Below are 14,849 nucleotides of genomic sequence, written 5' to 3' on the forward strand. Positions count from 1 at the left end.
CCCTGTTAAAGATTACTACCTGTTTTAGAGTTAAATTTAAAATGACTGGCTTTGAGTCAGATGTTAATCAAGGACTATGCAGAATGTGACTGGCAGTCTCTTACAGAGCAAGAGACTGGGAAATACGAATGCCTTAAGCACAAAACATTCTGAACTATCACTAACTCTAAAACAAGTAATACTGTCCTCAATATTCACTGCCAATTGCTTTATTAAACATGTTCTAACCAGCTGCTGTATAACAAAATATTCATCAGTAGGAATCATCATTTAAAAATAACTCTGTGATAGATTTGTCTGAATGGAGTGGTAACTCCCATACTCGGTGCTCTGGAAAGCCCTGCCAACACTGGAAGACAGAGAAGTTTCTGTACAGTAGAGGATGATACTGATTCGAGCCTACTGCTGCACCCCTCTGCAGGACTTCTGCCTCCCTGAGAAAGAGCCTTGTGTCACCCCTACTGCTGCTTCTGGAGCATGACAGTAGCCTCACATGCTTGTGGCTGAGCCTCTCTAAGAGATGCAGTGGACACCTGACACTTGCAGACCCAAGAAAGAGGCATGACCATGAAGAACTCAAGTGCCAGTTATGGTGGGCCCATAGACTGGATTAAAGCTGCCTTAATACCTGAAAGAAATATGTAAGAGCTGATGACAACTAAAAGCACCGAAGACGACCATTTAACGGGGAAGCACTCCACACTACAGTTTACTTACAAACACTAAGTTACCATACTGACACCTAGAACCACAGAACAGCAGGCGGCTTCACTCCAGCAAAATAGCAAGGCTGAGGGCAGAGGGAAAACACACAGCAACAGGAATGCTAAATGTCACTTCAGCATGTAAGACACAGAAGCAAAAGAAAGATTCTGCTTCACCATGAAACCTTAGATGCTGCTAAATTCTTTGAAGAAAAGAAGTGCCATGAGGAGCGAGAGATGCCCAAAGCTGACAGGAAAACATGGACTTTTTCCTGCTTCCTCTCACTCTTGTTTTCCTAACATGAAAGGAAAGCAAGGGTCAGCTAAGGCATGAGCAGGCGTTCTTGGCTCACTCCTTGGCCAAGGTCAGGCAGGAACTGAAATAGGAGCACCACAGCACTGACTGCAGGATCCAAGGGGGCCAACCACTCTGTGCCTCAACTGGCAGAAACTCTGGAGATTAAAAGAGGCTGCATGCCTCTTTTAAAGAAGTGAGTCCTGAAAGCAGGGATTTTGTCTCCATAGCATTTTTAGCTGAAAAGAACTCGAAAGCAAAATGATTGAATATATTAACTTAAGAGCTTAAATAACTGTGACAAAAAAGTTACTATATGGGAACCACAAAACCAAAGTGAAATTGTACTAAATTCAAACCTATCCGCTACAAGTCTGCATTAACCAAACTGTGATACCACACTCAATGGAACACCATTTTAACTACATTTCTCTGAAAGTGTTCATTTAGCCCTGGAAAACCTCATTAAATTCTTTTTCCTCAAGAGTACCCCAAAATGTTAATCTAGACTGTGTCAAGGATATCACAAAGTATCTGGGTGTAATGCCACCTATCTAGGTCTGAAGCAGCTGACTTCAGTTTGTAAATGGATCCCAAGATGCATTATTCAATAGCATTTCCAAGGAGAAATAGGAAATAGTTTAGCAAGTCTGTGTAATCTTTTTTTTTTTCCTTAGCAATTAGTTACAACCATCTATTCCTAACAAGACTGACCAGTGTTCTACTATAATTCAAAATAGAATGAATAACTGTAATATGTGTATATATATATATTTATTAGATAAATTACTGGCTCTTGATTTAATATTTCCTAGTCATGGCCTTTTACTTTAGTATTTTACTATTTAATAGTCTGGTTTTTAATTTTTTGCATTTGTTTCCTAATTTCTGTTGGGAATAAGAGAAGCTTTTCCCATGCAAGTACTACTGTTCTGTGATCACGAGATCAACAGTAAAAGAGATGAGAATAGAAGAGATGAAAGTTTCTAATCTCACTTTTGAATGTAACTGTTTACAATTTGTAAACAACACATTTCTACAAAAAAGGTAAATAATTACTTTCTGATGCCGGTACTTGCAAAGGATCTACTTTCCTCTTCATTTTTTGAATTTATAGCAATGATGACTTCTACAACAAGTAACTCTTCTCTGTTCTTTAAGGTTTCTAAACCCAAATTCTCAAAGACAAGCAGGTGTTCAGTTCAATGTCTCTGTAAATATTCTGCATCCTAAAGGATACACTGTTTCCTTCTTCCCCCACCCTCCCGCCCTTGAGCTTGCAACATTTTTACAACCTGTAAGGATCTCAGCACAGACCTAATCTTGCAGCCCTAGTGCAGACACTGTAAACACTGAAAAATGTTGCCTGCTAAAGGACTACAGAATTGGGTCTCAGTACTTACAATTAAGCTTGAAAAACTGATGACTACTTTTCCCCAGGACCCAGATCAGGTTTTAGGGGTTTTCTGCACCTTCCTGTCTGCTTGCTTCCCGCAGGGACTCAAAAAACTGAAAGATATGCCAATTAAGTTCTTCTTCTGTAATTTAAAAGGGAGAAGCACACTATTATACTAGAACACATAATGTGCACTTACCAGACCATTGCAGTTGCTTAAGGCCACCTTAGTTGTACTGTGTTGGTCTTGCAAATATCCTGTGTAATGACAGTGGTCTAAAAAATCATGCTTCCATTGCGGTCCATCTTTCCCCCAGTATTCTACTGTAAAATGTCTGGACACCAAATCTGTGTTGAGAGTCAGGTTTAAATGAAAGTGCTTGCCATAGGCAGAAAGTTTAAAAAATAATTTAGATGCTGCCAGTTCTTGGTCATAAGGGTCTGTGCTCCTCCTGCTTCTTGAGTGTTTAGCATTTTTCACAGTAAAGCTGAGGAAGGCTCCATTTTGATCAACCCTTATTGGGATTGTTAGTTGGTAGTGTTCAAGGTAAGACAGGAATTCCTCTTTGTAATCAGAAGGTAAGACAGTCCAGGGAGTGGGCATAGAAGAGAAGAAAATATAACAGCAAACAACAAGTAGTAGTATAAACATAAACCATACTTGGCTAAATCTCATCACCCTCACGAGTAAAATTTTCAGGTAAATGCAAGATATAGTGTTTTACTAAATAAAGCAAAATGTTCTTCTCTTTCTTTTTAAGTCAAGAAAATATGTTCGGTTTCCTATTAATGTGATGTCACCAGAAATACAAAAGTTTTTAAGTACATATCTTTTTCTACCTGCTGAAAATACGTAAGCATTTGGGGCTAAATTCTAACCTAAGGACACATTCTTCCCAGTGATACTATTCAAAGAAAAAAGCTATTATATCCACCTGCAAGAATAAAAACAGAAGTAATGAAAAGTACTGTAAAAACATGCAAATGGTTCTTCATTTCATTAAAAACCTATAAATGTTAATGGTTTGAAGTAAGATTAGATCCTTACTTCCTAATCTAAAAACACATTAACGTTGTTAAGGCAAGTCTCTAAACTATTATCAAGTACAACATTTTACTGACTTAATTTGCAAGGCTTTCCTACAGTTTAAAAGTAGACAGAAAGAAATTAAAACAAAAAATTTAATCACATTTGTTGTATTTAAACTTCCATGACAATGAATCATGACAAAACTAAGAGCAGAATCCATATGATCTCATGAATTATATGAATGTGGTTGAGAAAATATTACTTAAAGGCAATGCAAAAATAGATGTTTCTTGTCAGCTACAGAGGTCAGACCCCTACCTTGAGAACTATATGAAAGCCTGTTGTCACTGTGAAATTCCGATGAAACCATGACTAGGCTCAAAATCCATGTCCACGTCTTCCAAAAAATTTCCATAATTTAGAAAAACAGAAAGCTTTTTTTTTCCCCCTCCTTGGAGAGCTACCTGTGTGCTATAGAGTTAACTCCACTCCAGAATCGCACCATAACAGGTATATTTATTTTATAGTACTTCCAAATTAACTATTGGATGTTCCACTTTTTCACAGGTATTCTTTTCCAACAACCTGTACTTTCTTCTATATCTGCAGTCATTTTCTCAATTCAAAACAAGTATTTGTAAGATTCCTCAAGATATCAGTAAGACGTTAGACTGGATAGTTACTGAACTTGCTCCATTTCTTTTCCTGAAAAACAAAAGAAAATGAGTCAAGGCAAATTCTTTCTACTAAAACAGATCTATACCGCAAAACACTAAGCCATCATAGTGAACTATGCAATGTAACATTTTGAAATAATATTCAGCCATTATCACTTTTATGGTCCAAGGTCACAATCTTACAAAAATCAGGAATTACCACTAACTGTGAAGAGCAGATCCATACAGCTTAAGACTCACATATCAACTTCATGTTAAACAGGCATAAGGATTCATAAAATTAAGGTTTCTTGTTGCTCAAATACTGTGTTCAGACTTGTTCCAGCTATAATCAATGCTACACACTCATTGATTTCAGCAGTGAATAACTAGACCCAATACACTGGTAGACAAAGGGAGAACCTGGGAAAGAATCCAGAGTACAGTTATCTGATCTTTCCGCAGCATGTATTTTGTTATTACTTGGGCCTGGGTTCTGCTTATGCAGGCAGAATTCTCATTCACTTAAGCGGGAATGCTGCACATTCTAACACCAAAGAACAAATTTCAGTATCTGAAGCTATTCATCATACACATTCTAATTTTTCAAATATTTTTTGTCAAAAATGTTTTGTATATATCTTAACTACAATTTGATGTAGTAGAATATATTTTCACTTTCATTTTGCAGGTCACAGGACTGAGCAAATAACATGTTACTCGCCTTTTTTTTTTTTTTCATTTAAAACACTATTGCGGTAATACTAAAAAGCAGCTCTAGCTGTGACCAGGGATTAAATGGAAGATCTGTGCAGTCAACTAACAGTCCAGTATCATGGGATACCAAACCATGTGTTGTGTCAGCTGGTACTAATCAGTCCTTTTAAGCACCCTCAGCACACCTGTGCATAGAGCAAACTCTGCTGAGGCAGACAATGGAGAAACAGAACACCTAAGAAGGGAAGACTCTTTAAAAACAAATTTCCAAAAGCATACAGTCACTTACACATGCACCAGATAAATTTCCCTTTCTAAAATTCTGGGAACTATTTACAACATTCATTCAGACAGGTAATACCACTGCAGCCAGTGGACTATTTCTAAAAGTTAAAGAGTACACCATCTCAAGAAAAAACAACATCATGGAAGTCCAATTTATTAACACCACAATGAATATTAGGGAACTTCTTTGTCAATTTGAAATGCATCTAATTATTACCATGTAAATGAGGTTAATCTGATCATTCCAATACCTACTTTTTAAGTATCACTCAAGACAGCACACAGGACTTGATCAGGTTTGTAGAGGCGATAAATGGTACTTTGCAAGCATAGCTTAGGCTTAGTATTTTTTTCTGGGGAAGTGTAAGGATTTAGTGATGCCATAAACATGCAGCAAGGCCACAAAGTATATTAATTAAAACCTCTGGTCTGGCCTTCCATGTAAAACCTTTATTTTCCAGGTAATATTTAGTTACAGCTTTTAGACTTTTACAAGTTTTCAAGAGACATAATCAACCCCATGCTCTTCAGCTACATTAGTAAACTAAATAATGTGCCTTATTTCTCATCTGAGAAAGTCCAGTTTCAAATTCCTGTCACTGAATCATGCTTTACCCCTGTCTGCTTAATGAGCTGCTTTCTTCTTGCATGGATAGTTAAAATCTGATATAAGCACCTCCTGACAGTGTCTGATAAGCAGCTCAACCTATTCGGTTTACCTCACTCTGTACAATCCAGCTTCCAGATGTCTAAACACTTCTGCAACTTTTTTCTGAACCCTTTCCAGTTTGTCAGTATCCCTTTTCATGCACAGACACCAGAACTGGACACCGCAGTCCAGTAACGGCTCATTACTGCCATATATAGCGGTAACATTGCCTCACAGCTTTTACTTAGCCAAAAACCCATAACGGGTAGCTCATGTTCAGCCTGTTAGGCTGATAATACATTATCCTAACATTAACATCTCCTGAAATTGTAGTACCTAAGGAGCTAGATAGCTCAGAATACTGGACATGAACTACAGTGCCCATTATTTCGACACCAAGAGCCCACACAGTTGAGCGTTGGTCAACAGTGTCCAACAGTCACCCACACCTACTATCTTTCTTTGCAGGGGTCTCCCTCATTCCAAGCTTCACACAAGAAAAATCTCCTTTCATGTTAACTTCTGCTGGAAGTTCCTGCAGAATTTTTAACCTCCTTTCCAAAAGTATTATAGTCAGCTTGAGCACTAATACAAGCAGACCATGCGTAGCTAGCTATATTAATGCTCTGAACTAAGGAGTAGTAATGGATATGAAGGATAAAGCACTTGGGTAACTCCAGATAGAGTACTTCCAGTATGAAGTTCAGTAGGAAGCATCCACTGTCTAGACACTTTTTTCTTTCTGTCTTCCTTAGTAGTGTATATTCATCATTCCACTTTTGATTGTTGTCAAGACGACATCAGTAAGCTTACAATAAGCTAAGACATTTCTACTGTCTTACAGCTGAACTACATGTTCACCCACAGGTAAGGGTGGTTCCATGTCCTAAACCACTACCTAAAACCACAGCTCCTGCCTAATCATAAAAACTGTCAAGTAGCAAAGTACAAGATGTTTTTCAAAATCTAGGATGCCGATGGCAAAGCAGAGGCACGGCACTGGCATTTCTGTGGAGGCACAGATGACAAGAGTGGCAGTCCTGTCACTGGTGACGTAAGCCTCCTACCCACTGAAAGTCAACGAGAAAAAAGGCCATAGACACATACTTTGGGGCAGAAAGTGGACTGTGGGGAGGTGACTAGCCAAGCTGCTCAGACCAGTCACCTAAGCAAAGGCGCCTTGGGCAACTAAAGCAACCCGTAAACCGCGGGTAGCTGAAGTGTTAGGCTAGGCTCGCTGCCAGGAGACCGCTCTCTCAAGAGCATCACCACACGTGCCGCCTCCCGCGGGGACCGCCACGTCCCCCGCCGCTCCCGGGGTCTCCGCAGCAGGGCCGTCCAGCACAGAACCGCCAAGCTCTGCCGGCGAGGTCTCCCGGTAGCAGCCGAGCTGACGAAACCGACACGGCAGCGCCGGGTCGCGCAGACCAGCGGGGGTTACGCCGCGGGGCTGAACGGAGGGGTCGGGGGAAGCGAGAAAAGCGCCGAGCTCAGCGGCGGGCGGGAAAGGTGGGGGTCACCGCGCCCTCCCCCGGCGGCTCAGCCCCGCGCCGCGTAGGGGGGTAGGGGGGGGCGCATGGGCCCCCCCCCGCCGCCTTCCCGCCCCCCTCCCCGCGCGGGCGGGCGGCAGGCGCGCCGCGGTGAGGCGCGGCCGGGGGCAGCCGTCGGCGGCGGCAGTACGAGTGGTTGCCAAGGAAATGGGGAGGGCGGGCATCAATCACAGAAATTCAATTACAGGTATCGGGGCCGGCCGTGAAAAGCGTTGCAGGGCTTCAAAAGCTGGGGATTAGCCGTGCCCCTGGGAGCTCCCCAGGCGAAAACGCGACGCGCAGAACGCGCTGGGAAGGGCTCCGTGAAAAGAAACGGGGGCCGGGGGTTGACGGGGAGGGGGACACGTACAAAGGGAAAGGACTGATCCTTCCTCCCCGAGAATTAACCAGAAACCGAGGCGTGGGGAACAGAATGGGGAACATGTTGCTGATGTACGGCGGGGCCGGCCGCCCCCTGGGGGGGGGGGGGGGGGGGGGGGGGTGTCTGCCGCCCTTTGAACAGCACACACACACACACACACCCCCGCCCCACGGCTCCCCGCCGTCCCTGCCGAAGGGTCAGCTGTCACTGCATGCGCGGGGGGGCGGGGGGGATGCAAAAAAGCAAAGACACACACCCCCCCAGCAGACTAGAAAAATACATGGCTACACACACAGCCCAACACGTATACACAGGCACATTATATACACACGTCTGCACGCACAAATGTTAAAAGAAAAACGGTATTGAAGCAAGTTGGAAGTCACCAGATACACATCCCTCAAAATTCAGAAGGAAAAAGAAAAAAATAAAAGCCCTCCTCCCTAGAGAGGCTGAAGGGAAGAGTCTGGTTGCTGTGGTGGAGTTGATCCTAAAGTTAACTTTCAGCAGCCCATTTCCAGACAGCAGCGCTGAATCTATTTGGATAAAACGCGTGTGACCCAGACACTTGGCGTTTGGCCCAAACGCGTTGCATCGGCAGCCCAAATAAAAACAAGAGTCTGACTCTCTCTCTCTCTCTCTCCTCTCTCTTCTCTCTTGTACAACAATGAAAGAAAATAGCGAAGACAAAATCCGCACACGCATCGCCAGGGAGCAAGAGTCCACTTACCTCCTCCCACCAAACAAAGTCCCTTTGAACCCCAGGCCGCTGCGGAGACAGGCACACACACACCGATAAACACGGCTCCGCGGGGTTAAGAGTCTGGCAAATCCAAAGCGGCTCGAAGTAAATCAAAACCACACGCTTCCATCTTCCTGATGAGCCCGGCGAGAGCCCGACATCCCCGCCAGCATCGGGCTGCGGGACGGCGGCCGCGCCGACCCCCCGAGCCCTGGCACAAAATATGCACTTGTCTGACCGCGGCGGCGGGCGACGCCGGACACGGCACGACCAAACGCGGGGCTTCCTCAACTTACTGCAATCCGAATAGCCGTGGGTTGTCGCTGGGGTTTGGGGGCTGCTTTGGTTTTCATCTGTTGTTTATTATTCTTTTTTCCTCCCTCTACCAACGATTTAGTATTGAAAGTATGAAAAGTCTAAAAAAAAAATTGCACTATTCGAGACCGTACTTCATAAATCACTACTCTTTTCTGTTGAAAATCCTCGCACCCCCTTCCCCCATCCTCAAAGGTTTCTCTCTGAAATTACTCCAAATCCACCTCGCCTAATGCAATATAAACTTCACCCCGCTCCCCAAAGCCCTGCACGCACCATTATACGGGACACAAAAAAAGCAAAAAGTTTCATTGAATAGCGTGAAATCTTCCTTACCGTTTTCATCTTCAATTTCTGATATAAAGTAAGTTTCAAACAATAGAGATTGCACAGGACGCTTCCCGTATTCCTCTCTGCTTTTCCCCTCTGTGCAAGCAACCATCAGGGTTATATTCTCCAACAGAATGAAATTCTCTAGCCTTCCTAAAAGGGGTTTTTAGAAAACGGGCTGTCTTGGCAGGAGGAAGGATGCCATCAATTCCCCCAACCTATCACCCTGCACATTTTGTCTTTCCAACAAAAGGGGGGGGGGGGGGAAGGAAGGAAAAACAGGCTTATATTGGGGTGGGGGCGGGTGCCCTCCTCTCGAGCAGCCTCCTCTGTGCAAAATACCATGTGAATATCATCTGAGTTTGGGGGGGGGGGGGTAGGGAGCGAGAGAGAGAGGGGGAGAGAGAGGGGGGAGAGGGAAGGCAGGCAGAACAGGAAGGACTCAGCAAAGTTTGCTTGAAGTAGCCCCAGACCTCCTCTCGCTGCCGGCCCCCGGCCAAGCCGAGCGCGGCGGCAGCGGGAGCCTTGGCAGCCTCGCCCGGGGGACGGCGCGGAGCCCGCTGACGTCAGCCTGCAGATGTGCCCCGGGCCGGCGGCACGGCCGCGCATGCGCACCGCGTCACGTGGCGGCGGGGGGGGGGGGCAGGGGCACAGTCGGGGGAACGAGCAACGGCGGGGGCGGGGAGACCGCGCGCCCCTCGCGGCGGAGGGGGCGGGGGGAGGGGGGGGGACGTCCCCGGCGCGACCCCCGCCCAGTGCCGCGCCGCGCCGCGCCGCGGGGCGGGGCGGTGCTGGCGGCGGTGCCGGCGGGGAGCCCAGCCGGGAGCCCAACCGGGCCGCAGGGAGACGCCGGCGCGGCCGTGCCACCGCTGCCCCAGCCCCGGTGTGCCGGCGCGCGCAGGGAGGCTGCCGGCGGGCGGGGGGCCGGGCGGGGGCGGCCCCCTCCCTTCCCCTCCCCTTCCCCTCCTCCCCTTCCCCTCCTCCCCTTCCCTTCCTCCCCTTCTTTTCCTCCCCTGCCCCTGCCCCTGCCCCTGCCCCGCCCCGCCGGCGGCCCGGCCCGCGCCCCGTTAACGGGCCTTACGAAAAGCAAACACTCAAGTAACAGCGTTTCCCGCTGAGGGGGGGCGGTGTCCGGAGCCCGCGCAGCCTACGTCAGCTGGGCGACCACCGCGGCGCGTCGGGGCCCGCCCTGCCCCGCTGCCCCGCAGCCCCGCGCTTTCACTTTCTTTTGCGGTGGGGAACCGGGTGGCGCTGGGCGGGGGTCGGGGGCAGCGGGGCCACCCGGAGGCGGTGGCCGCGTCGCGGCATAGCCAGCCCCATCTGGAAGCGGGAGGACGGTGGAGAGGGCAGAGGGCAGCTGGCGGCCCGCGGGGGGGAGGATGGCATCTGAGACTTCATCTCCTAGCGGCCAATTTCCGACAGCCAAAAAAAGGGGAAAAAAAGAAAGTCCATCCTGAACCTAGGTTTAAGATGTCAAGCTTCGGCTATTTCCCAAACGGAGCGGCTCCGCGTTTTCTTCACGAGAGGGAGGTATTAGGTGTAGTTTTTCTGGTGACCCTGTTACGGTTGGTTGGCCTGTGAGATGATTCGCAGGGAAAGGTCCAAGGGCATCGCCACTCCAGGGCTTCTCCGAGGATGGAAGGGACAGGCTCAGCCTGCAGTCAGCAGCCTCCGCATTGCCCCTCGTCTTCACGAAGGGCTGGCTGCGTGCCCTGTGAGATGGAGGACTCCGACCTGCGGCTGGTCTGCACCCTCTCCAATAAACGCTGCACTCTGAATATGGAGCACTGCTACGGTGGAATTAGATTCCACATGTAAGTATGTGAAATTGTCTTTAACAGTAGCTCCAGCAAAATAATAACCACCCCCTGAGAAGGGAGGCGCATTTGTCGTCTGGAACTTCGCACGAAATACAACAAACACGTATCGGTGAGATCCTTTCACTGTCGCGGCGCCCGTCAGCGCTGCAGTGGTCCGGGGGTAGCGGCGCGTGTCAGCGGGAGCCAGCGCTCCGCCGAACGGGCGGTCCCGGAGCAGCGCTGGGTCCCGGCCGGGCGCTGCGGGCCCGCTCCCGCCGCCGGCTGCTCGTGCCGAGGGCGCCATCCCGCGTCGGCGCGCGGGGGGAGCGCGCGGGGCTGCGCCCTGCCCGGCCCTGCCCTGCGGGGAGCGCCCGCCGCCCGCCCTTCCTCCACCACCACCTCCTCCTCCTCCTCTTGCAGCGTTGGTGGCAGTGCCGGGGTATGCCTGCTTCATTAAAACAGGCACTTCTACTGATGAGGCGAGTACTTTTCGTTAAAATGCCAAAGTTCGTGCTTCTGCAGCCCGTTGGTGTGTAAGGTCATCGCACGGATAAACCGCGCTCACCCAGGAAGCTGCGGCTGATGCAGCCAGATGCCCCTTAGCCGCATCGCCTGTCTCCAGGGACAGGCATTGTGACAGGTTCTGCTCAACCTCTTCTGCAAACTCAGGGTTATGTATGAAAAACTGGGGGAGTCTATCCTTTTGAAAGGTCAGATTGTGAAGAGAGAGCTTTTTCCCCATTCTGCACCACAACCAAAAATAACCTTCTGAACAGACGTACACATATTCCAGACAATTGCCTCGTGCTTGTGGTATCCTCATAGGATCTGGGAGACCTGCCTTCAAATCAGACCATGCCTGAATCCGAGTCAAGAATGCTTATGCTGCAGTCTAATGGCTAGGCTGAGGACTATGGTGCTGTGGAAGACTGGCCTCTCCGTGGCTGGAGCTGCTCCACTGTGAATAACTGATTAAATACTCATCAAGGTAAAAAGAAAGACAGCTTACCACTGTCTCAGTAGGGCCCCCACATGGGTTCAACTCCCTGCTCTAGAGCAAAGCAGAGCAAAGGTACATTCTGCAAAACCCAACTGCTTACTCAGACCAACCCTCTCATTTATTCCCTCTCACACAACTACATTTTCTTGCCTCCACGTGCTGCTGCAGCTGAGAAAATGTTTCCAGTACCAATTTTGTCAAAACTGGTATATTACCAGGAAAAGCTTTGGCACCAGGTAAAAAATTCCTGACCATCTGTGATCAGAATTTCTGACAGAATTCCCAGTACAGTTTGATTTACCTGGTTTGCTTTACTGCATAAAATAATTTTTCAGACTGAACTTTATTCAGATAAAAATAGTGAGCTTATTTAATGACTTTTATTTTTGTTTCATCAGCCCAAATAATATCTATATACATTTTTTATGATCTGCAACTCTTTAGAAAAGAAACTTGCATGGAAAGTAGTATGCAGATCCTTACTGTAAATTTGTCTTTGCTGAAAATAGAAGTCTTTGTGGCAGGGATAGGAATTCTACTGTGGATTACAATAACATGTATAAGCCATTTGGGTAACTGTGTCTCAGAAGCTCTGGACAGGATTACACATTTATTGAGCACAGAGCGTATTATCCCATGTCTTAACCAGTTTGTTAGTCTTTGCTGACCATGGAAGTAGTTAGCTAAAGCACTCTTTAGGTCTTTGAATCCTTTAGTATGTCAGTCAACAACTGATAAGATTGGCAAGCACACTTTTGTTTAAATAAATATTTATATTGTACCTCAATTTAACATTGCTAGATATATATGGAGGTATTTGGGGTTGATTCCAGGAATCTTGCTTTTAACTGAAATAAATATAGAAGTGAAAGCTACAAGTCTTTGGTGAGCAGGGCGTTTCTGTAAAATGAGATTCTAGTTACCTCTACATTTGGGTGGACATGCTTCAAAGGATGTGCTTTCTCCCAGGATATATTTTTACCTTGTCAGTAATAACCTATTGTATTTAGAAATATTCCAGCAGTGTTTGGTGAGAGAATAATCCTCGTTAAAAATTAAATATAAAATGAAGTTATAAATTACATAAATACACTTGCTAAAATACTTTGGTTGACAATATAGTTGAAAAAAATAACACATCATAACCTTGCATTTATATGTGCTATAGGTTCTGTGCTTTATCTGTGTTTATACAGAGAAAAGCCTTTGATGTGCAAAATGGTCTCATTTTTAGTCCCCTGAACTAAAAGATTCTAGGGGTGCTTGAAGGTAATGGTGCTGTTGAGATCCAGTATCTTTCACTGATTTTCCTTGTAAATACCCTGAGTTCAAATTGCTTACAAATCCCATGTCCCCTTGCAGGAAGAGATCTAAAAACATCTCTAGAAATTACCCAGGACCATGTGTTCAGCCCAATACCAACCATTTGCCATCAGAAGTAGAAGCTATTGTGTCTGGCACATTGTATTTCAGAGAGAAAATTCATATCAAAGTGTACTTTCAATTGGAAAATGCACTCCTTTTGAGTTGAGCTGTTCTTGATGGCCCTCTAAAACAAAATTCACAGTGATGCATTTAGCTTAAAGTATGGCTTGGAGGCTACTTCTGCCCAGGAATGTGGATGTTGTCAAGACTGACTTAATTTAAATACGAAGAGCTTTACCAAAGGCAGGATGGTAGACCATCCTTTTCTAGGATGCTCCCTGCCAGCAGCTCTGTGTGTTATGCTGATGCGGGGCTTATCGTCAGTCAAGCCTCCTTGTTTCTGCAAGACCCTGTGAACCTGACCAACCCGATCATTTTAGTATAAGATTTGGAAATAAAACTGGAGAACTTCCTGTAAGCTTGGCACCCTCCAGGTGCCAGGCAGGAAAATGGCCAGGACACCACATGTCCTGGCCATTTTCCTGCCTGGTGGAACACAGATGAGGCAGGGCAAGGAGAAGATCAGAGAATATGAATGTGGTGAGAGTAATGCTCAAAGCTTGCTCAAAACGTGGGAGGGATGGACAGTAGGACGGGTAAGATTAAATCTCTCTCTAGTGAACCTCCGATGACAAATCTTAGACTACTCAGGCTGAGTAGGGAATCCCTATAGCAGAATGGATGTTGGCCTCAAATTTTGCAGGCAAATAAGATGGACTGATCCTCTTCTCATTAAGATTAAAGTAGAAAGTATATGAAAAAAAAAAACCAGTTTCACACAAGAACAGGAATAGTAGTGTAAGGGAAAGAATGTTGTTTTCGCATAATAAGCCTGATGGGAAGGGCAGGAGCGATTCACCAAAGCAATCAACAAGAGCAATTCACAACCATTGAAATCCCTGGCCTAGGGCTAGAAGGCAAGTGGTCTTTTTGTCAACTGTGATGACCCAGTACTTGGAACTGGCTTTAGATGGATGCAGATACCGAAAGACTTGGGGCGAACTTTTCCATCTTAGTACTCTTGCGTGATGAGCTCATGCATATTAACTTCTCCGCCCTGGAGAAAGCCAAGGTTCATTTCCATGAACATGCGACGTATGAACACATACATGAAGGGGCGTATCGGTAGGCGGTTCGGGAAGTCTGTACACCCTGTAGTACTCAGCCAATGAGGAATCAGGGGAGGGAACTGGCGGTTGGGAGAAAGGGATATAAACCATTGCATGATGGCTGGTAGGCGCGTCCACTTGATGGGGGCGCCCGGTCTTGCAAGAACGTAATGAAGAGTGCTTCACACCGCATCCTGTCTGAGCTATGGATAACTGGCAACTGAGCGTTTCTCACAGTAGTAAGCAGAAAGGAAGAGGTAACTCAGATGAGAGAGTTGTTTTATTTTGAAGGCAGAGTGTTTTTTCCTGCTTTGTCAGTTTCCAGCTTTCCAAGTCAAGAGATAGATACCAGAAAGTTTAGGTCAGTAGGCATAACAGTTTATTTAAAGGGAGCATTTTTTCCGGCTATATGTATCATAGTTTTTCAGTGTATTCTTGTTTTGTTATTTTCCAATTCCAGAGAAAGTTGATCATAAGATCTGAACA

At 46.2% G+C, this 14,849-nt stretch overlaps 1 protein-coding gene across 4 annotated transcripts in view; it reads right to left on the minus strand.

Moving 5' to 3' along the window:
• ADAMTS6 (ADAM metallopeptidase with thrombospondin type 1 motif 6) overlaps window positions 1-9,239 on the minus strand; it is a 156,143-nt gene extending 146,904 nt beyond the window's left edge. For 3 of the 4 annotated variants that reach the window (XR_012627127.1, XM_074856398.1, XM_074856397.1), the window contains exons 1-3: window positions 9,037-9,239; window positions 3,744-4,130; window positions 2,595-2,959 (exon numbers count right to left, since the gene is read on the minus strand). Coding sequence is in view for 3 of the 4 variants with exons in the window: in XM_074856398.1 (XP_074712499.1) it covers window positions 2,595-2,959; window positions 3,744-3,840 (462 nt within the window). In the remaining variant the exon portion in view is untranslated. Of the gene's footprint in view, window positions 1-2,594; window positions 3,072-3,743; window positions 4,131-9,036 lie in introns of those variants that run through there. The other variant, XM_074856396.1, reaches the window with a different exon arrangement.
• Between the last annotated feature and the right edge of the window lie 5,610 nt (window positions 9,240-14,849).

The sequence above is a fragment of the Strix uralensis genome, chromosome Z (genome assembly GCF_047716275.1).
Source record: "Strix uralensis isolate ZFMK-TIS-50842 chromosome Z, bStrUra1, whole genome shotgun sequence".
NCBI classification, from domain to species: domain Eukaryota; kingdom Metazoa; phylum Chordata; class Aves; order Strigiformes; family Strigidae; genus Strix; species Strix uralensis.